Below are 20,633 nucleotides of genomic sequence, written 5' to 3' on the forward strand. Positions count from 1 at the left end.
AGTCTCAAGCCTTATGAAAGAAATCCAAAGTAGTGCCATGAATACTCCATAAATTTATCACACTTCCTTAATCTTATTTTGAACAAAGATAGTTTTGGGGTCATTTTTTCTACATTCCTCTGTTTCTAAAGAACTGTAGTAGCAGAATGATAGTGATTCTGTAAAAAAAATCACTGGGGAACTTATCCCTTTATTCTCTTACTTTCATCCCAATGTAAGTAAAAACTTGCCTTCAAAGTCAAGCTACATCATAAATCCTTGCTTTTTGCTTCCAAGATATCACAGACAAAAGCACAGTATGTGGTTGGTACATTGATCACATCCAAACCTCTGCCTACATCGTTTCACAAGTAGACCAGGAAATGCAGAGAACGAAAGCTGTAAAGGAGCTTCTGTACCTTTCAGACAACCAAGACGCCTAATTTTTGCTAATGGGGCTGCAACTTTCCTTGGAGCTGAGGGTACATTCTAAAAAGGGATACTAAAGTCAAAGAAAATGCCTTCCCTTGGTACAAGGATACTGTTTTGACTAGTTTGGAACTATGGTAGTGCACATTAAAAGCTGTAACATTTTAATTTTTCATATCCTAGTACACAAACTCTTTCACAATCTATCTCATCACTAATGTATGACAGCACAGCAGAACTGCTCAAGTGTGGCAGAGATGTTTGAAAAGTAAACATGCTGATAATCCTACTTGCCTGTCACATAGCTCTGCCCAGCAGGCACTTTTAGTAAGAAAATGCTATTTTAGGGAAATAAATCTCTCTTAAAAAAAAATCTAGCTGTGCATGCTTTTAAGAACTAACATGACAAGTTGTTTTGGTTTTTTTTTGGCAAACTATCAAACTGTTGCAGAACTTGAAATTCTAAAATAACTTAGTTTAGAATTTAATCCTGTAGATTTTGCTGTGAAAACACATGAATTTAATGAAATTCATGAATCTATGAATCATGAATCCATGTGACATGGGAAGGTGTCACATATTTATCCTGGAGCATCTTACCAGTCCCTGCTCCTAAGTCTGAGAGTGTAACACAGCTACAGATTCTTCTGGGACAAAATCCAAATCAACTCTCTGCAGAAGAGATGCAGGTGAAGGGATTACGGTACTTTTCAACAGATTGCCTGATTTGGACAGTAGGAGGAACCGCAGGACTCATCATAAAACAACACAAACCACACTACAGATACATTATTGCTACACATTTGTCACACTTTAGCTTTCATGACCACAAAAGCATAAGAGGTTTTAAAGAGGTCTACCTCTGTAAATGCACTTCAAATAACTTCTCCTGGAATAAGACACTTTGGATAAGGTGTTTGTTAAGACCTGCAGAAATTTCTGAATTTTCATGATGTTGTCATGCAGTTACCCAAAGGAGAAATAAAATCCTTTACATCACCTGTTGTAGAGCCTGTGCTCTGAGTGGACATGAAAATTTCTCATCTGGAAAGACTGAAAAGAATGCTTAATATGCTCTAAAGATTTATTTGGTGTGAAAGTGTGAATAGATCTGAGGTTCTACCCTGTTAGTGATTGGAGGACCCCAAGGCTTTGGCCATGGATGTTTGCTCTTGGAGGGTTAATTTGATTGAAGGACCCCTCTAGATAAAATAGCACAGTATTGTGAATTCTTCCCTGTGTGTGAAACTTACTGACTACCTTTATATTCTCACAGGATTTTACAGAGTGAAGCTGTAGTGTGTTTCTAGAAATACAAAGTATAACAAAAGGCAGAATCTAGGAATTGTAGACCTGACATGATGGACACAGACATGTCCTAAAACCCACAACCTCCTTCCCTCTCTGAAGCCCACATGCAAAAGTGCCTCTGACTCACCTCAGCAATTCCTTCTCCTATCTAAAATTGCCTTTTTGTTGTTGTTGAAAAGTATTTGTGCCAAGTATCCACTCTCCAGACATTGGGCTTCTTTCAGATACTTTGGTAATGAGGAGGGGTAATGAAGACTAAGTAAACTTTGATGGATGTTCAATATCCGTCGTGATATTTTTGCTTATTTAAAAAGAAGAAGAATTGTTTGGGTCCTGAAACTCTTCTCATCTGTGTATTTGAACACATTTGTGCGTCCAAAACTCCAAACAGTTGTCACAGTGTACTTCAAAGATAAAACTGGACTTTAGTCATTCCAGCTCACTATCACTGGAAGTGGTTTATTACAGTTCTGCCTGATCTCAGTCTAGAGTCAGTAACATGATAATTTTACTTCAATATTTATATGATTATTGGTTTACTGTTCATATGAAAGAGCTTTAACCTGTGACTGGAATGCAGCCTTTGCAAGTGGGGAAAATACTAATAGCTTTTTAATAGCTTACAATTTGCTAACAATATAGCAAACTATTAAAACAGCATGTAAGCATTCCAAAATGTCTAGGGCAGTCAATAATTCTAAAACTACATCCTGAATCAGTTACAAATCTTTGGGAGACCAGACCTTAATGAGGCTGGCAGATACCTACAGCAGGACTGAACACAGTCCGGTATGCTCTGTCCCCACCAGAATCTCCCCTGTGGAGAGGGTACCAATTCTAGAGGGGCAAAGAAGCATTAGGACCAACTCTGCAGCTTCACAGATTAGGTCTGTAGCTTATCAGCGGTATGCAAGGAAGGGAAAAGATATTCTGATTTTGGAATAAACTTATTAAGAATGGATTCTAACATTTCTGCTCCTCTTCTAAAGTCTTCACAGCTGTACCATCTAGCTTGATTTCTTTAAACATGCATTCTCCTTTGTTTTTCCTTTCACCTTATTTAGCAAGGGCAAATTCAAGCTTGCTGGTTAACGAGATGCAGGCACAATTTTCCCATTAGCATAATAAATATTTAAATCAAGTTCTTGACCAACTACATAACCCAACACCTTATTGCATTTCTACAAGTACAGCACTGAATGATGCAACTAGGTTATGGGGACCATAAGCACGCATAAACCCAGTGTTTTCCTGTGACTAACCTGGTGGGAATGTCTTACAACAAAAAGCTCACCCAAACCCTGAGAACTTGTAACATGTTTGTTCCTTAATGCCATAGACACGTTTTGTATTGCACATTTCCTCCCTGTGACTCAAATTGAGTTCTTGCAATAGCAGCATTATGTATAAAGTTACAATCCCAGTTTCACCTTAGCAGCGAGAACTGGTTTACAACACGAATATACAAATGATACTGTAATCAAGAAAGCTGGATGCCTGGAACACAGCATAAAGATGTGCTTTCAGTATATTTTGGCTTCTAGTTTTACAACTTGTTTCTTCCAACTCCTCACCAATACCTGAACAGCAGAGATCCTTCTGGCAGAATTCAAAAGCCTTAGAAGTATATTTGTCATTGATGTTGTTGAAACTAGTTCACAACCCAGAAAGTGCATTAAGGATGGCATAAAATTCAGTTTTTCCAACAAACCAATTGGATCAGTATCAACCATGCTGAACTCCTTGCCCCTAGAATTGTTGCCAACAGTAACTAAGCTATGTAATTTAAAGCTGGTACTAACTAAAAAAAATCCCAATAAAGCAGGACACCAAAGCAAAACCAAACTGCAATCCTCCCCTAGCTTCCTTAAAAACCTGAAAACAAAACCACATCCCCCCAAAAAAACCCCAAAAAACCCAACCCCCCCAAAAAAACCCCAAAAACAAAAAACCCAACAAAAAACAAAAAACCAACAAAAAAACAAAACAAAAACCAAAAACCAAAAACAAAACAAAAAAACCCCTCAACTCTTTAATGAAAAAGGAATGAAGTCATTGAAGAACATTATTGCTCATTTCCACGAGAGACTGAAGAAAGCTGGCCATGGGCCATCCTTCATGATGCGCTGTACTTGCCAGTGTAAAGCCAGCAAGATCAGTGTGGCCATCAGCAGAAAACTCTCACTAAAGGGGATGTCAGTGGGAATTTTGCATGGCCTTTGAAAGGGGATTGCCACCGTATCTCCAGGGATTATTTTACAAGGAAATAAGATTAATCTTTTTGGTCTGTGCTTGAGATCTATATTGCATGGGAAAGACAGGCTAATGAAAAAACATGATCCTTTCTGACTAAATTTAAAAACAAATACTTTAAAAGTATTTTAGTATGAAAATGTAGCTTGAAACAAAAACAGGCTTATGAACCTACAAATAAAATGAATTCAGGCTATGACTGCCACAAGACACTGTTGTGTTTTCTTTTTGATAGGATATAACACCTCTTGTTCCATGAGTCTTATTATGTTTGAGCCTTTTGCAGTTATCTGAAGACCTTCAGGATGGAATTCACAAATAAATTAATTATGCCTTCATATGTTTATTCTTGCAGGCCTGCATTTCTCTACATGGCACTCAGTTTTGTTTTCTTACTCTAAATATATATATAGCGCTAACACGACTCTTTCAGGCACATGGATTATCCCTGCTGTTAGGGGTAACAATCTTCAGGGACATTCTGTAGGATTAGAATGAAGATTGGACCTGGTGATGTTCTGTAGTGCATTAGTGTATTCAGGGGATTAGTTACCAAATGTCTTTATGTTTAAGATTTCCATGTTGAAAAATGTGCAATTCTGAAATATCCCACGCTACTTATCCATTAAATTTCCTAAGAAACTAGATGCAGATGACTAAGAGTACATCTCTTAGCCCCTCTTCCCAATAATACACTGGCAAAACCTGATGTTGTTCTCTCTTCTTGTGAGCTGCCCACTTATCAATTAACCAGTGTTGCTCAAAGCCAGGCACAGTATAGACTGTCTCACATTTTAAAGACAGAGGAAAAACTAAGGGTACTTGGAAATGTGCCAAAACCAGGCATTATTGCAGTAAGAGTTAGTTAAAATAGAAAGTGTGATTGTTTTAACAGAGTGGGCTGAAGAAGCCTTTAGGCTATTTGACCCAGAGAGGAAAAAGAAGGTATTGATGAAAGAGAAGGAGTGCAGAGACCACAGTGGGTTTATTGCACTAAGGATGCTGACACAGAAAAAAAGGAAAGAGAAAGGTGTTACCAGTTCTTTCTGCTACTGACATTGTCTTTTGCTGTTATGCCTCTTTTCTTTGCTTCTTCCTTTACTCAACAGCTTCCAGGTGAAGAGAAACAACATACACTGGAGGAAAAAAAAATTGTGCCTGAAAGCCACTGACAGAAGTACAATTCATTACACTAAAAAATGTGTAAAATGCAAACAAATATTAATAGACATTATAATGTTAGAAATCCAGGTGGCTGAATAACTGGAAGGCCTCATCTTTCAAATCTGTGTTTTTAAGGGATTTCTGCTCTTTGCATCATGTACTTAGTAAAAACTGTACAAGGAACTAATGAACTGTGCATAAGGATGGGACAATTTCAAGAAGTGAGGCCTCTCACATAAAAATGTCTGAAGAGTGCAATTCACTGCTTATGGCTGGTAGTGAAAAGAATAAATGCTTCAGTGTAACAGCAATTCTGTTCCTTTCAGTCCTGGCACCAGAGTATACCAGCCTCTCTGAGTCAAATACTTCATGCATAAGAGGGCAGTGGCAGACATCTGCACACACCCCCACGATTTTTTACATGGATCATAATTGTTTGAAAATTAACTACAGCTATTGCTCAGGAAGTAACATATTTACCTGATACTCCTCAGAGTGTTTACTGCTTTGGTTTGTATACCACAATGTATTTAGTATTTTACAGACTTTACATAAAACACTATCAAAGACCAGCCCTGATAAAGGGGTATTCTTTTTATCCTGCTTCCCTGAACTTTCATCTTGCTTCTCTGGTGCACCCCTTGTGTTGTAAATTCCTTTACTGTTTTAATAGATATTTTACATTCCTTAGACAGCAAACTAAGTTTAGACAACAGTAATTGTCTTGCTTACAAAACTATGCTAGAAAGACTGGCAAATTATTACCACGAGATATTTTGAAGAAGCTGTGTCCAAAAGTGAAATCCAATTGTGAGATAAGACTTTGTTTAGATTCAACAGGTCTGTTTCAAAAAAGTCCCTTTTTTTCTGTAGCAACAGCACTGACATGGCAAGATAGAGGAATACTATAAGACATAGGATATTCTTATGTATCAGATGTTTATACCCTTCTATTTATGTTACGATACTCTCTGGAAAGCACAGACATAGACCAGAAACCCATCTGTATCGGTTTTCCTAAACTCCAGAATTCATGGGGGAGGAAACCTTATTTCTTAATGAACTGTACATATTTAGCAGCTTCAATATTTCCACTACTATGACTGAAAAATAAAATAAAATATTCGAGATGCAGTGTGAATACTTACTTGGAAACCCTAATAATCAGAGAATATCATTACCATTGGAAACAACCAAGTTAACATATTCAAAAAGTAAGACAGAAAAGCCTGTCATGCTACCAGCTTATCCAAACCTACACAATCCATGTGTGAAAAAGAAAAAAAAAAAAAAGGGCAACTTTTTATATATACACAGAATTCAGTAAGGATGATAGCAAATTTAAAGTTCTAGAATATCCTGAATTGGAAGGGACCCACAAGGATCATCAAGTTCAGCTCCTGACCCTGCTGGAGGCAGCCCCAAGAATCACACCACGCGCTGGAGGAGCCTTGTCCAAATGCTCCTTGAACTCAATCAGTCTTTTGCTGTGATGGCTTCCCTGGGGAGTCTGTTGCAGTGCCCAGCCACCCTCTGGGTGAAGAAACTTTCCCTTATATCCAACCTAAACCTCCCCTGACACAATTTCATACCATTTCTTAGGGTCAACTTGAAAGCTAGAACTACACACAAGCTTTTGGATTGCTCCCTTTTTGAGTTGCAGTTAGCAAGAGAAATAACTGGAACTTAAGCATTTGTCTAGCTTTTTCATCGCCCACAGACAAGGGGGTCTCATTTGATTTAAAAAGAGGCTTTAACTTCTTTTTGTTTTATGGTAATTTGTATGTATCTTAGGGTTTACTTCCTCCTTCATTCCCACAGTCTTGGAGAGAAGTATCTCACACAACACACCCCGAAAGCAAGTGCATCATCTCCTGAATACAGAGGTGTGTGGTTGTGTGTGTGGGGGAGAGTGTGTGAAGAGAAGCACCCACCAAATTTTCTGGCATCATTTATTTAATTAAGCAGTCCTATCACAGAACCGTTTAGTTTGGAACAGACCTTTAAGATCAGCAAGTCCAACTGTTAATCCAGCACTGCCAAGTCCAGCACTAACCATGCCCACGGAGACGCTGCGCTCGAGCTGACCACAAGCGTGCTGCAAGGGCCCGAGGGAGCACGGCCGCACCCGAGGGCCGCGATGGACGTGACACGGCAGCCCGTCTCCTTCCCTGCCGTGCCCCGCACGGCGCCGCCTGACCCCCCGGAGCGGGGACCGCCGCGGCCTCAGCGCGTCCCACCGAGACGCCAGGAGCTGCGGGCGCACAGCCGGGGGAGGCTCAGGGAGGGTCCCCCGCCCTGAACAAGCCCGCCCAGCATGAGGAGCCTCCTTGGGCGGGCCGCCGAGGGCCCCGGGCACCCCGGCTCCTCCTTCTGTACGGCCTGGCAGCCGCAGGCCGGCGATCCGGGTATGACTTCCCACAGACAGCGAGCGGGGGCAGCCCTGCGAGGAGCGAGAGAGCGACCACCCACCCTCGTTCCCTCCCTCCGTCCCCCTTCCCCGTTCGCCGCCGCCCCCACGCAGACGGCGGCAGCCCCAGGTGCCCCCAACGCACAAGGCAGGGAGGAAGCGCCTGCTCCTCCTGTCCCAGGAAGCCGCCCGTGCTCTCCCACCGCCCCAGCCACTGCCAGAGACACCTAGAGAGGCGAGGATGGTAGGGTGGCGGGGGGAGGGAGGCGGCCCCGCGTCCCGTCCCCGCCCGTGAGGGGCGGTGCTGCCGCCGGGCACCCGCCGGGCCCGCCCCCGCTCCCTGCCCGCGGCCCCTGGCGGGGCGGTGCCGGGCGGGGCGGGGCCGCCCCTCGCGTCAGCGGCCCCTGCGCGGCGGGGCGGGGAGGGCACGGGAGTCTAGGCGCTGCCGCGGCGGGAGAGGCACCGGTGGGGCCGGCGGCGGCGGCGGCGGCTCCTCACGGGAACAAAGCGGGGGCGGCGCGCCCACACGGTGAGAGCCGGGTGAGGGACGGGGAGGGGGCGGCGCTCGAGCTCCCCGGAGCCCCCTGCGCTCCCCGAGGGGCGGCTCGTCGCGGCGGAGGGGCCGCGGGCCCGACCCCTCCCTCCCTCTGCCCAGCGCCTCGGGGCGGGGTGACAGCGCCGTGCCCCCCGCCCGCCCCCGCCGCCCGCGGAGCCGTCCCCGCTCGCCCCGTGTCCCCGCAGGGACCCCTGCGCGCCGCCGCCGCGGCGTCCGCCCGCCTGCGGGTCGCTGTTCCCCCGGGGGGCCGGGGAATATAAAGCAGTGAATCGGGGAGGCGGTCCGGGCGCGGAGCCCGAGAGCAGGTAGGTGCGGGACGAGCACCCGGGGAACCGCTCCCGCAGGCGGCTGCGGGGGCTGGAGGGAGGCGCTCAACTTCTCCCGGCGCTGGGCACTGCCGAGGTCAGCAAGCCTTTTTCTGCCCGTGAAGCATCCTGGTGTGACTTCTCGCAGAATGGGTTGGTTTTTTTTTTTTTGGGGGGGGGGGGGCGACTCTTGAGTGGTGTTTGGTTTTTTCCCCCCTCCCTTTCCCAGCCCCTCGCTGTATCGGCTGGAACTGGTTGGGGGCTCGCCGCTGCCTCTGTGGCCGCATACGCAGCGCTCGTGTTGTCCGAACGATATGGCAGTAGCACTTCCTGCTGTAAATCACTTCACGATAGTTTTTGAAGCGCTTCTTGAAGGCGGCACTATAATGAACCCTCTTGTCAGTGTTTGCGGTAAGCTTAAAACCTTGTGAGCTGGAGGCTGTATTCAAGGCTGAGCTGTGTAATGTGCTGCAGTAGTTTTCATAGAAAGGGTAGAAATGTAGTTCACTGTTGGCTTAGTGTTAGCATAAATGTAATTCCCCTTGCTATGCCCTGTTGGTGTAGGCTGTGTGGTTTTGGACCCCGTTGTAGTTACCTTTGCCATCTTTTTGTAGTGAAAGAATGCTAATCTCAAATGTTCAGAGAAACTGATGTATTAAGAACTATGAAAAGTAAGCTGTATTATACTGCTGTACAGGGGATAGCTCTTTGTTCTGGAATAATTTGAGAAAATGAAATCACTCAGACAGAAATTTATGGGGATGTGAATTTGAAAACCTAAGCTGTAAGCTTTTGTTTAATATTTTAAATAGACAGATACGTTAATGTAGCTTGCTATCACTGTATTAATGTTTCAATTGTTGAAATGCATCTACTGAATTAGTCTAGTGATCTCTTATTCTGCTCTTTTTAGGAACATCATCGTGTAAAATGGTCTTGCTGACTCTTTCCAGCTTATTAATGTCTTTTTCCCTCAAAAAATTTTAGAGCACCGTCAGAAGAGGAATGGATGTAACATGATACCCTTGCAGCACTCAAAACACACAAATTCCGCAAAGATTTGTTTTTTCATTAAGTAATACAAGGAAAATGGATGAATCGGCTTTGCTGGATCTGTTGGAGTGTCCTGTGTGCTTAGAACGCCTTGATGCTTCTGCAAAAGTCTTGCCTTGCCAGCACACGTTTTGTAAACGCTGCCTGCTGGGCATTGTGAGCTCTCGCAATGAGCTGCGATGTCCCGAGTGCCGGACTTTAGTGGACTGCGGTGTTGACGAGCTCCCCAGTAACATTTTGCTTGTTAGACTACTGGATGGCATCAAACAGAGGCCTCGAAAACCCGGCGCCGGCGGTGGGACTGCTGGCACAAACGCTTTAAGGGTCCCCATCAACACTGTAGCTAATTGTGGATCAAAGGACCTGCAGAGCTCGCAAGTTGGACAGCAGCAAAGGGTGCAAGCACGGAGCCCTCCTGTTAGGGTAAGTACCACGTGGTGACAGTGTTTTGTTGCATTCCTGGCTTTTCCTGCACCGTTTCAAAACGGTTGATGGTCTCTGCTTTGGGATAAGGGCAGTCAGATAGTTAATACAGCAAAACAACGTCATTTTGAGAATTTCTCTAGATTTCTAGCAAAGCATGTCAATGTTCCTATCAGTGTTGGTTAGATGTTATATAAATGCTAATAATGCTTCAAAAAGCATTAAAAACTCTCAGTTTTTAAGGCAAGAAGAAGAAATCCTTAACTGTCCTTTTCAAAGACAGTCAAATAGAGCAAGGTAACTTATGCGGAAACCTTATGTTAGGTTAAGGATAGAGATCTTGTGAAGAACATTCGAAATTGTTTTTAGTTTGTCAACTGCAAGACTAGAGATTTCATTTTGGTTCATGCACTTTCTGAAATGATTCTTACAATCAGTAAATTTCCTTTAAGTTAGACATAACAAATGTTAACATGGGCAGATAAGTTTTGCCACTGGCTTCTAAGTACCTAAATTTTTACTTTCTTTGCTTCAGACAGAAATTTTTGACTGCCTACAATCTGCTAAGTTATTTGCACTCTTAGTCCTCATAGTTTTTTTATTAGTTTTTCCTCAAATATTTTTTTCTAGGGGAGTTGGAAGATCTATGTACCAGGATGGGAAGCCATTGCCTTCTTTATATACTCTAGTTCCTTCCTAAGAGCTGTGCAACCTGTAGACTCTGTCATACCATATAATCAAGATTCAGTAGCCTCATTTATGATTATTCATTCTAGAACCTGTGTCAGGAAATGTAATTTTATGAGATGACAGACCTTGCTCTGTTTTATCTAATGACAAAGCAGGACAACTTCTCTGAAAGGTTTTGCTGCCCAGTTTGTTTGAGTTCCTGTGTTTGAAGTGGAGTTTCTGAATGGTTTAGGTGGTTTCCATCTTGTGGAGTTTATTAGATTTTTATGAAGTGTCTTAAGGAGTTTCAAGAAGAGGACTTGAACATATTTTTGGCAGGACTAGTCTTGATTTCAAAGTGTATCTGAATTATTTAGTTTACTTACCCAGCGAAGGAAGCCTAACACTGATTTTCCTCAGTTGTACTTGGCAAGACTGGAATCTCTCCAAAAGATCTTAGATACACCTCTTAAATTTACATAAGGGTTTAAAATACAATTGTTTTTCCATTAGGTGATACTGCTTTCTCTGCTTGCTAGAGATCTCATTAGGTTCTGTAGAATATAGAAGTTATAATTGTCAACTCACTTTCTGCTAATGAGTTTTGTCTTGTATATATTAATTGGTGAGGAGAGAAGGTGACCTGTGGGGTTTTTCTGTTAATGGTTTGTTTTTGTGGTTTTGGTGAGTTTTCTTTCCCGAATGTAGAATCCTTAAGAAGTACTGCAAAGAAGCATCAGCAGTATCAAAACCAGTCTGGTCTTCTCCAGGACTTTAAGATGTTTATGATTATACCTTGCATTTGCAAATATTCTTCAACTTAAACCGAAAACCCCTTATAATTTGTATATTTTTGTGTTAGCCTTTATAAATAGCTGTGTATTTTCAGAGACTGCTTCTCCTCCAAAAAGGATTCTGGTGCAGCACTGTACATGAAGGACTGTACTTCAGAGTTTCTCGAAGCCTTATTAGACAAAATAACTTGAATATGGAATATTTTTTCTCATTTTTTAATGTTCTATAATATCCGGTTTTGCAACATTTGCATTTCCAGATGTTGCACAGAGTAGAAAGTGATAACACATGGAAGGTTGCCTCAGCTTATGCTGTACTGTTTGCCATTAAAACGCTGACCGTATGCATTCCTCATGCAATTAACTGATACTCATTGTATATTAGTGATAGTTTTCAGTGTTTTACAGTAAGTCTTACATTCTTGTGCCTTCTTTCCTTTGGGAGACAGAGAAAGATGATGATCTCATAATTTGTCCACTTTGTCCGGAGCCTTTTTTACTAGGAAGCCAGTACTTTTAAGAACATGAACCAACTTGGATGGATAACAAGGTGGAGATATGAACTGCTTTTCCGTTTTCTGTATGAAAAATGATTTTGGGGAAAAAAAAAAAAAAAAAGGTCCAGAAAGCAAAATGCCACTTTAATGGACAGTGTTGAATAGAATACCCTATTTGTTTTGCTAACTCAAACATAAAGATGCTTGCAAATGCAGTTCCTCCCTGGGAGTTGAAGAGGAAAATCTGTTTCTAGATGAGTGGCAGAGTCAGATTTCCTAAACTAATTTTGCTGAAGGGGAGCTAGTAAATGAAAGTTGCTGTTATGTTAAATGAAGTGAATGTGGATGAAGGCTGTCAAGTCATAAACATTCTGCTTATACCCTGAAGTAATACTAAGCTCATAAATGCCCTTTCAGAGAATGCCATAATTTTCAGAAAAGGTTAATACAGCATGTACTGCAGCATGATTTCCTGAACTGTATCAATGACTGTGGAGTGGCCAGCCCTGTAATTGCACAGTATATTGCATTCTCTGGATATATGTGGTGATACATGGCAATAAACAAATAAATGGTTCCTTGAGTCTTAAAACTAATGAAGCTGGCTGGGTGGTGAGGATTAACAAATCTTGTGCCTAGTATCTCCCCCACTAGAGTAACCCTGTTTCTTTCTGTAACCTCTATAAGCTTTCACTGCTGTAACAGCAGCAATTTCTCTGCTCTAGTTCTTAATCTGTTTTGTTCCCCTGCTGTTTTGATGTATAAAGCCTCCTTTCCCTGGTACTGGCTGGACAAAGGCAGCAACATTCTTCTGCACCTGATGGAAAACTTGTGTTTGCTGTCTGCCCAGCAATTCTGTTCTAGGCAGCCGGTTTGCCTGGAATAACAGTTATACACATGCTGCAGCTTCCTCTCTGGTATGGATGCAAATTTAATGCTTTTCTCCTTTTTTTTCAATCGAAAACCTTCAGCTAAGTTGACAGCTTGGAAGAGCTGTAAGAGCCACAGCGTACTGTCAAATCTGCTTGAGACTGGTCATCAGGAGGAAGTTACTGAGGGCTTTTGAGGGACTGCATGATCACATCAGCCATGTTTCCTTCAAAAGAGCACTCAAAAATGTTAGGGTCCATCCTTTTATGTTTATGCTCATGTTATTAATTTTTTCATTTTCACAGAGTATGTCAAACAGAAATTATCCTAAGTTCATTTTGGCAGTTTTACAAGGGCGTGTTTATTGCAGGAGTCTAAAAAGTAGCTGTGTGCGTAAGTTGCTACATGTTGGAGAGCTGTTCTCTCCTAGGTAGATTTAACATGATCCATGTTTAACTTTTCCTTTGAATTTTTATTTGCCTAAGACATACTAAGTCTCCTTCTAGTTTGTTTATAGTCCAACTTTTTGAAGTTAGGACTATCTTTTCCACAGAACCTAGAGGAGAGCTGCTTAGATAGTCTGTAATCTCATCACTGTTGAAAATATTTCGTAATAAGGTTTTTGTCTGTTTTCTGGACCAAATGTAGGCAGGAAGAGCTAAGAGAAGAATTCAAATGATCTCCATTAACGAAAGAAAAGCATGAATACCTCAAAAGTTGGCCATTCCCTGATAGAGTAGATGCTTATGCTGGGTAAGAATTGATGATGTAATTTGAGTGTATTACACTGTATGTCAGTGGATAATCTTATCAAGAAATGTTACAGTGCAATGTTAAAATCCTAAATCTTTTCCTCTTTTGGTTGTTTTTATTCTGGAAGGCCCCATGAAACCTCTGGAGATACCACTCTTGGTGAAGTTGACTTGAAATGAAAAGATAAAGAATACTGCAGGCTATTAGAAAATGCACCTTTAGGTGTTAAAGGGGGCTAGAGCCACTAGTATCTGAGCATCTGAGTTGTTTGTGATAAATTCTTTTACACTGAGGAGGAAAGAAAAGCCCACTAACAGGAGATTGTTTCATGAGCTTCTGCTAAGGCTTAGCAGTGGTGCTGTGTCGTGTAAACCCATGCATCCATTTCATGTTTGTTTAACAAGGAAAGCAATACTAAAACTTTAATTTCCTGTATCTATACTGCTGCAGCAATGGTCATTTGTGATCCAGCAGGCTTGCCTGGGAACTGCTGAAACAGTTGTAATAGCAGAAAGGAAAATAAATGGAGCCAGGTTTTCCACCTATAGCCATGGTGTTTGACCTTGCCACACATCTGAGGGCGGTAGGGACAGTGGGCCACCTTCTGGTCTGTGTGGACTTAAGCAGGTTGGGCTTCTCTGTCAGACTCAATGGATGGTGTAAGCAATCAGTTTTCTTTTATCATAACCCCCCTGGGGAAGAGAGCTCAGAGTGCAGCTCTCACAGTTTAACTGCTGAGCAGTTGCAAAAAACTGACAGGAGCCAAAACAAGTGCTGCTTTTGTAGTCATGGCATTTGCTGGACTATGGAGATTCTGGCAGAACTTAAGTATCAAAAGAAACCTTTTAGACTAGGAAATAACAACAGGAAAATGTGCATCCATAGATCAATAACTGTATTACGTTATTGTAAATAAATATGGGGTTTGCCAAGCATAGCAGCAGGTGTAGATTGGAACAGATCTTTAAAATCATCTTGGAACAAGAGTTAGTGGAATAAAATAATACAAAGAAATGTATCAGTAAAGGTCTGCTGGAGGGGTACTCTTAGAAAAGGTTCCCATTGTCATAGTAGATCAGATGGTAAAGTATACCCATTTAAAGGAAAACATAGTTGTAGAAAGTGCAAAACACAGTGGCTAATGCAGTTAGTTCCAGTTATTGTTATTTTTGGTCATAGGCTGGTGAATCATTTCTTGATGGTACCTGGTTTTGAGCTGACCCCTGTGACCAAAAGGTTACTCCATACCATTTGGCATCATGATCGGCATATAAATCTGGGGAAAGAAGAAGGAATGGGGGAGAAGTTCCCAAGTAACATTTGAGAATCTGGAGATAGACACTTATTCGCGTTCTGGAGCGATTATTAGAAAATATTTTGTGACGTCTTTGCAAATCATATATGTATGCTTTTGTTTCATTTCGTGCCTGCTGAGATACCAGATTATGCTTTTTATGTTTACAGTTACTTGTGTAGGTTTAATTACTTCTGTGTAACACTGTTGTATCCTATGTGAAACTAGAGAAAATGTAATGGAGATCATAAATATAAAAGCAAAAGTAGACTGACTCTCATGATGTTAATGTGTTCCCTTTCAGAGATAAATAATTAGATAGAGAAGGAGGATAAGCTAAAGGAAGAACTGTCTCTGTATCCAAAGGCACTGGGCTAGGATTGAGAGCTTCCGGGCTCAGTTCCTGGCTTTGCTACAGACATCCTTTATGACCTTGCACAGAATCACTCAAAGCTCTTTGTGCCTCTGTTTCCCATCTGCAGATATGACTGATAGTACTTTCTTTGTTTGACTCACTGTTTAGACTTTATGCACTCCAGGGCAGACATTGACTTTTTTGAAATAGTGGATGTATCCATGGTTGTTTTACAATAGTTCCACAGTCTCAGTTGAGGTCAGTATATCCTGCTGTTAACTCTAAATCATTGACTTCCACATTATTGGAGAACTGTTCGTAATCCATTTCCTGTTCCAAAGATGGTGCAATGCTTAGTGTCACATTGTTACGAGGATTTAATTTTGTTTGGATGTTTAATAGGAAATCACATGAATACCTCAGTGAGGAAAAGCCAGACACTTGAAACATTTGTGGAAGTGGCAGTCCATCCTTCAGCTAGGGAAATTTGCATCTGACTGGCACACTGATATGTAGATTTTGATATGTTTTGAAAAGAATAAGAAGAGAATATATAGGGTAAATTGTGTTGGTAATGCAGAAATGTTTAATTCTATACTTTGAACCTGCATAGCTATCTTGAACCTGCCAATTAACATTAATCTGCTTGATAAAATAGCTGTCAAACTAATGTAATACCTTTTCTTAGAAAACAATTAATTTTGAAGTAGTCTGATCTAAAAACTGAAAAAGAAGTCCGCATTATGTACATGTGGTACTGAATTCTGAAATCCCTTTTAAATTTGTTTACAAGCTTGCTTTTTTTTTCTTTTTTTTTTTTTTTTTTGTGTCTTCATGTGGAAGAGAGGGCTGTCTCTATTTCCCTTCATTTTCCAGTTTAATATTCCTCCATTTATGTAGAGTTGTTTAAAACACTTACATGAAATAAAATAGGGTCATTTTTTTTCCTCCACTTTAATGTGGCCAGTGAGTTGCTCTACTCAAAAAGCTTTGATCATTCAGAAAATTTAAATTTCTGCATAAAAAGGAAATCTCAAGCCTTTACTTTTAGTGGGCTGGGGAAGGGAAGCAGGTTTTTTTTGAGAGAATAGAAGTGCTTCAATTTTTTCTCACATTGCCAAAAAAATCAAATACCAATAAATTTCCTTTATGTAAGTGGTCCAGGATCTGGTTAGAAAAGTCAGTCAGTAGTACTGTTGCTGTGTTTCTCTGTGCTTAGTGTCTGGCTTTCTGCAATGCATTTGGTGGCTTAATAGGCATTACGTATGGTACAAAGAGCTGGTTGGGATGGGGTCAGCTAGAAATCCTTCTCCCCTCTCCTTTAACTGAGTGGAATGGTTTTTAATGGAACTTCAGTGTTTAGTGCATGGGTAGGAACTGCAGAAAACAGAAAGCCTTTAACTGCAGCTGTGATAATAAAACTGGAAACTTGTTATGATCAGTTGTTTGTCTTTCTTTCGGTGAACTTCCCCTTGCCGTGCATTTGGCCTTCTCCTTACGATATGCTTAACACCTTCCTTAGTCTTTTCTTTGGCTCCATTGTTGTCCTTTTTTCAAATGATCTCCTACCTCTGATCTTACTGTACTACTTCCAAGAAAAAGAAAACTTAAGTCTTCTTACCTCTTGTGTCCCATTTGTCCATGACTGTGTCAGACATAAGGAACAAAAAATAAACAATAAGAAAATTTTCTTTCTCTAGAGGTATATGGACTATGTACAATTTTGTAGTATAGATGGCTAAGATCTGCCAAATACATGAAGAGCATAAAGTATAAGTCAATATTGCTGTATTGCCTAGCCTCCTGGGATTATTCTTTTCTTTTTCTTCTTCTCCTTTAAATCACTGACTATATCCACATCCTAGTGTGGGCAAGAATGTGTCTCAGTAATTAAAGCTGAAATATCATCTGGTCAGCCCTGCTCATGCATACACCTCGTTACTGCCTTTACAGAGGAAAAGTGTGCATCTGTTAAACCTCATTTCCTGCCAGATCCCTCTGTATTAGACAGAAATACTCATCTTGGAAAACAGCACTGAATTCTTGGGTCAGTTGAACTAGATCAAATCCTTTGCTTTTCACATCACTAAATCAGAGTGTCTTTGGAGAGCAGGGGGTTTTTTTGGACTGAGAATTGCTGCCTTGAGGTGAGCTGGATTAATCTTAGAAAGTAAGTGGCCCTGAGGTGGGAGAGTTACACATCCAGGTGCTCTTTTCTGCACTCCTTATCTTTCTTAGGTGTAGAGGGGAAGATATCAGTACTGTCCTCTGACTGGCAGACTGGACACTGGGACTCATCCTGCTTAGAGCTTTGCTGCACTGAGCATGCCACTTATCTCTTTCACATGGATGTTGCCAGAGTTGCCATGCAGTTTGGGTGCAGAACTGAGCTGGTCAGCACAGAGGCAATTTGTTAAGTCTGTTTTCACGTTTGCATCCTCTAAAACATCAGGAAATCATTGGGACTCAGAAAGATAAGGGAAATCAGTCCAAAGAGAGAAATTGAGTCCAGTATTTTGAAATCTTTAGACATGTGATGCTTAAATACATATCTTTAAAACGTCATTCAATGTTTCCTGGAAACCTACAGATTTGGATTCCCCAGTTGAAGGAAAAGTGAAACACAGAAGTCAATGTTTCATTTACAGACACTGTTACCAAAGTGTCTCAGAATCTGAGCCTGCTAGGTAGGAGAAAGTCAACTGTGGTGCATATGAGCAATCTGCCATACCCTTAGAAGCTTTGGGTTGTGACTCTCATTTTACACTTATGGCACTCAAGTATGTGATTTAATGTCTAAAGATTAAGTTTTTGTAGTGTAAGAGTATAAACACTTGGGAATTTTAAGTAATTTGTCTAGGTCTTTGTCCTTGTCTTATTTGGTTCTTGATTAATCCCCTCTACTGCCCTGCCTTGCCCCACCCCCAGCATAAGCACTGAAGTTTTCAAGTATTAAGAAGCCGAAACCTGTGAGGATGTCTCTGATCTTCTACAAATGAGGACAAGATTCTCTTGTGCGCCATCCCTCTCACACAGTAATTCTGTTTGAAATATTGTTGATATGCTTGGTCTTGCACATCTAATTTTTTGAATATGGTGTTAATTTCTGTTTGAGTTTTTGTTTGCTTCTTTCTTTTTAATTGAACTAAAAACTCTTTTCTGGTGTTTTACTGTTCTTTCTGTCTTTCTTCATTTTTCAGAGTCAAATATATATAGTCCGTTTCTATATTCTGTAAATGTACAAAGTGTAAGTCTATAGTTTCTAGCTGGAAAGTAGGCTATTAATCATAAATGCGTTTTGATCAAAGGTAAGCATTTCAGTGTTGTTTAAATATTAATGTAGATAGCATTCTCCTTTTCTCTGAAGTGAAGGACTGCTGCCAGTGCTGTTCAGAAGATAAGCCTGGCATCAAGTGTCATGTTGGACTTTGTAACACCTGAAGTGCTCCTCAATCTTTAGCATTTCTTTGTTAATAAAACTGATTTGATTTCATGGCATTAATGTTGCAGAAAGATGAGATAACTCTGCCTTCCTTTTCTTGTAAAGGAAAGATGTGCATATTGCTTCTCTTGACTTCCTCTTTTCAGCTTCTAAGGTTTCAAAATATACATGTGCTTTGAAAGCTTTTTAAAGAACTGAACCACTGTTTTACCTTGTGTGAACCATAGTTCTACAAGACAAGCTTTTGAAAAGCTCTGATTAAAGACAAAAGTACTCATTTCCACCAGACTTTCAAGCTGCTGAACTCAAGAGAAGGAATGTAGTCTTACTTGCACAGGGATGGCAGAACATCAATACTGAATAATTTGAAACATGCCTATCTTAGCTCTTTAGGTTATAGTGTTTATTTATATTAAAAAAAAGGTAAGAATGATGCACTTCTGACTTTAAAGTGTTAAGTGTTAAAATGAAAAATAGTGAAAGATAATCAGATGATGATCTAAGTTGGCATATATAGGGCATAGCTGTTCTAGAAGTTTATTTAAAAAAAAAATCTAGTAGAATTCACTGCACTGTGGTCATGTGCCCCTGAGTAGCAAAGAAGCTTTTATTCTGAAGCTGAGAGCATGCTAAAGGAGAATCAATGTCTCATGGACCTTCACTTGTTCATGTGTGCCAGTGCCCTTCTATCTCACATGGTCTTTCTTATGAGCTAGATAAAGAGAGGAGACTCTTATCCACACCAGCAGACTTAAGCCATTTTCAAAACCTGTTTAATTTAACACAGTTTTAAATCCACAGCCTTATTAAGTTAACAAGCCTTCAGCCTTGCCACCAGGTTCTGTAATCCTCTTAGGTCTTGGGACTAAGCAGAGCAGGGTTAGTCAATAAGCAGATGAACAGATAATCTTTCAGAAGATAGATCTTAAAGTTGAGAAATGCTGATCTAAATTTTCATTCACTATATGCCCTACCATAGTACTTACAACTTGAGAAAAAGGTTGAAATTACTATCTCTTTGTTTGGGAGGAGGAAGAGTAAATAAAGGATTTTTAAGAAAATGCATTAATTTCTGGCTTGCAACCCAATAAAATAGGGTTAAATTTTAAATATTGAATGATGTAGGTAAAAATAATGGTTTGTTTCCTTGCTGTTGTGCATACGCAGGTTAAAATCTTCTCATGGTTGTTTCACAAGCTATTTTTGCAAATCTTTCAGGCAATCAGGAGTCTATGAACCAGAATTTAAAGACCACAAAGAACAATATGCCAATAATGTGGCCTTGGCCACCACTGCAACCTGGATATTGCTTCTGTTCAGTTTTGGCTTTTCTAACACTACTGAGCTTTAGCTGTGTCTGTCTCCTGGGCATAACTCCTGAAGTAGTGGAGTTGGAGGAATGAAAAAGAAGCCATGTGTAGGGGAAGAATTCAGCTTAACAGGAGGATTCCTGCCATACATGTTCGCACAGCACCAGAGTAGGAACAGAGGTAGTGGATCATACAATCATTAGTGTTGGAAAAGTCCTGCAAGATCATCAAGTCAAACTTTTGACTGAATATCACTATGACCACCAAACTGTATCATGAAGTACCACATCTATTTGTTTTCTGAACACTTCCTGGGATGGTGGTTCTACCACTTCCCTGGGGAACTTGTAGGACTCAGACCAGGTCCAGGAGATGGAAAGGGTGACCTTATCTTTGGAGAGGGTGCCGGAAGAGCTGAGCACGCATCTAGCCCTGAGGCATGAAAGGCTCATTCACCTCATTGAAAGGCTGGGAGAAGGCCTCTGGGAGGAGATGGCTAAAAGCAGAGAAATTTCAGTACTGATGGGTGATAATGACCCAAATGGTCAAGTAATAAGGGAGGAAGAGGGACAGTGATGTTAAAAGAAAACAAACTGTGGTAGTAGGCTTGGAACATAGCAGTAGACCAATTAGATAAAATACTACAGAGGAAATGGGATCAAGCAAATGACTCTTGGCTCACTGGAGTTGCATTAGAGACTTGGTGAGGGGGAAGTGCTGCAGGAGCAAGCTGAAGAGGTAGTTTGATGTTTGAGGAACGTTTTGG

At 41.1% G+C, this 20,633-nt stretch overlaps 2 protein-coding genes across 4 annotated transcripts in view; one reads left to right on the top strand and one right to left on the bottom strand.

Moving 5' to 3' along the window:
* Positions 1 to 7,940: 7,940 nt before the first annotated feature.
* Positions 7,941 to 8,694, bottom strand: LOC136290772 (WAS/WASL-interacting protein family member 1-like). Its single transcript, XM_066185079.1, has 2 exons — positions 8,645 to 8,694; positions 7,941 to 8,520 (listed from the first exon to the last, which is right to left on the bottom strand). Exons 1-2 carry the CDS (start codon positions 8,692 to 8,694, stop codon positions 7,941 to 7,943), a joined length of 630 nt encoding a protein of 209 aa, XP_066041176.1.
* Positions 7,991 to 20,633, top strand: part of SH3RF1 (SH3 domain containing ring finger 1) — an 85,142-nt gene continuing 72,499 nt past the window's right edge. Inside the window, exons 1-2 of one of the 3 annotated variants that reach the window (XM_066186013.1) lie at positions 7,991 to 8,075; positions 9,395 to 9,883. In XM_066186013.1, the coding sequence (XP_066042110.1) occupies positions 9,497 to 9,883 (387 nt within the window). In that variant the 5' untranslated portion in view covers positions 7,991 to 8,075; positions 9,395 to 9,496. Of the gene's footprint in view, positions 8,076 to 8,101; positions 8,408 to 9,394; positions 9,884 to 20,633 lie in introns of those variants that run through there. The other 2 variants (XM_066186012.1, XM_066186014.1) reach the window with 2 other exon arrangements.

This window comes from Chamaea fasciata, unplaced genomic scaffold, assembly GCF_029207755.1.
Source record: "Chamaea fasciata isolate MVZ Bird 193981 ecotype frontalis unplaced genomic scaffold, bChaFas1.0.hap1 SCAF_6, whole genome shotgun sequence".
Lineage (NCBI taxonomy): Eukaryota > Metazoa > Chordata > Aves > Passeriformes > Sylviidae > Chamaea > Chamaea fasciata.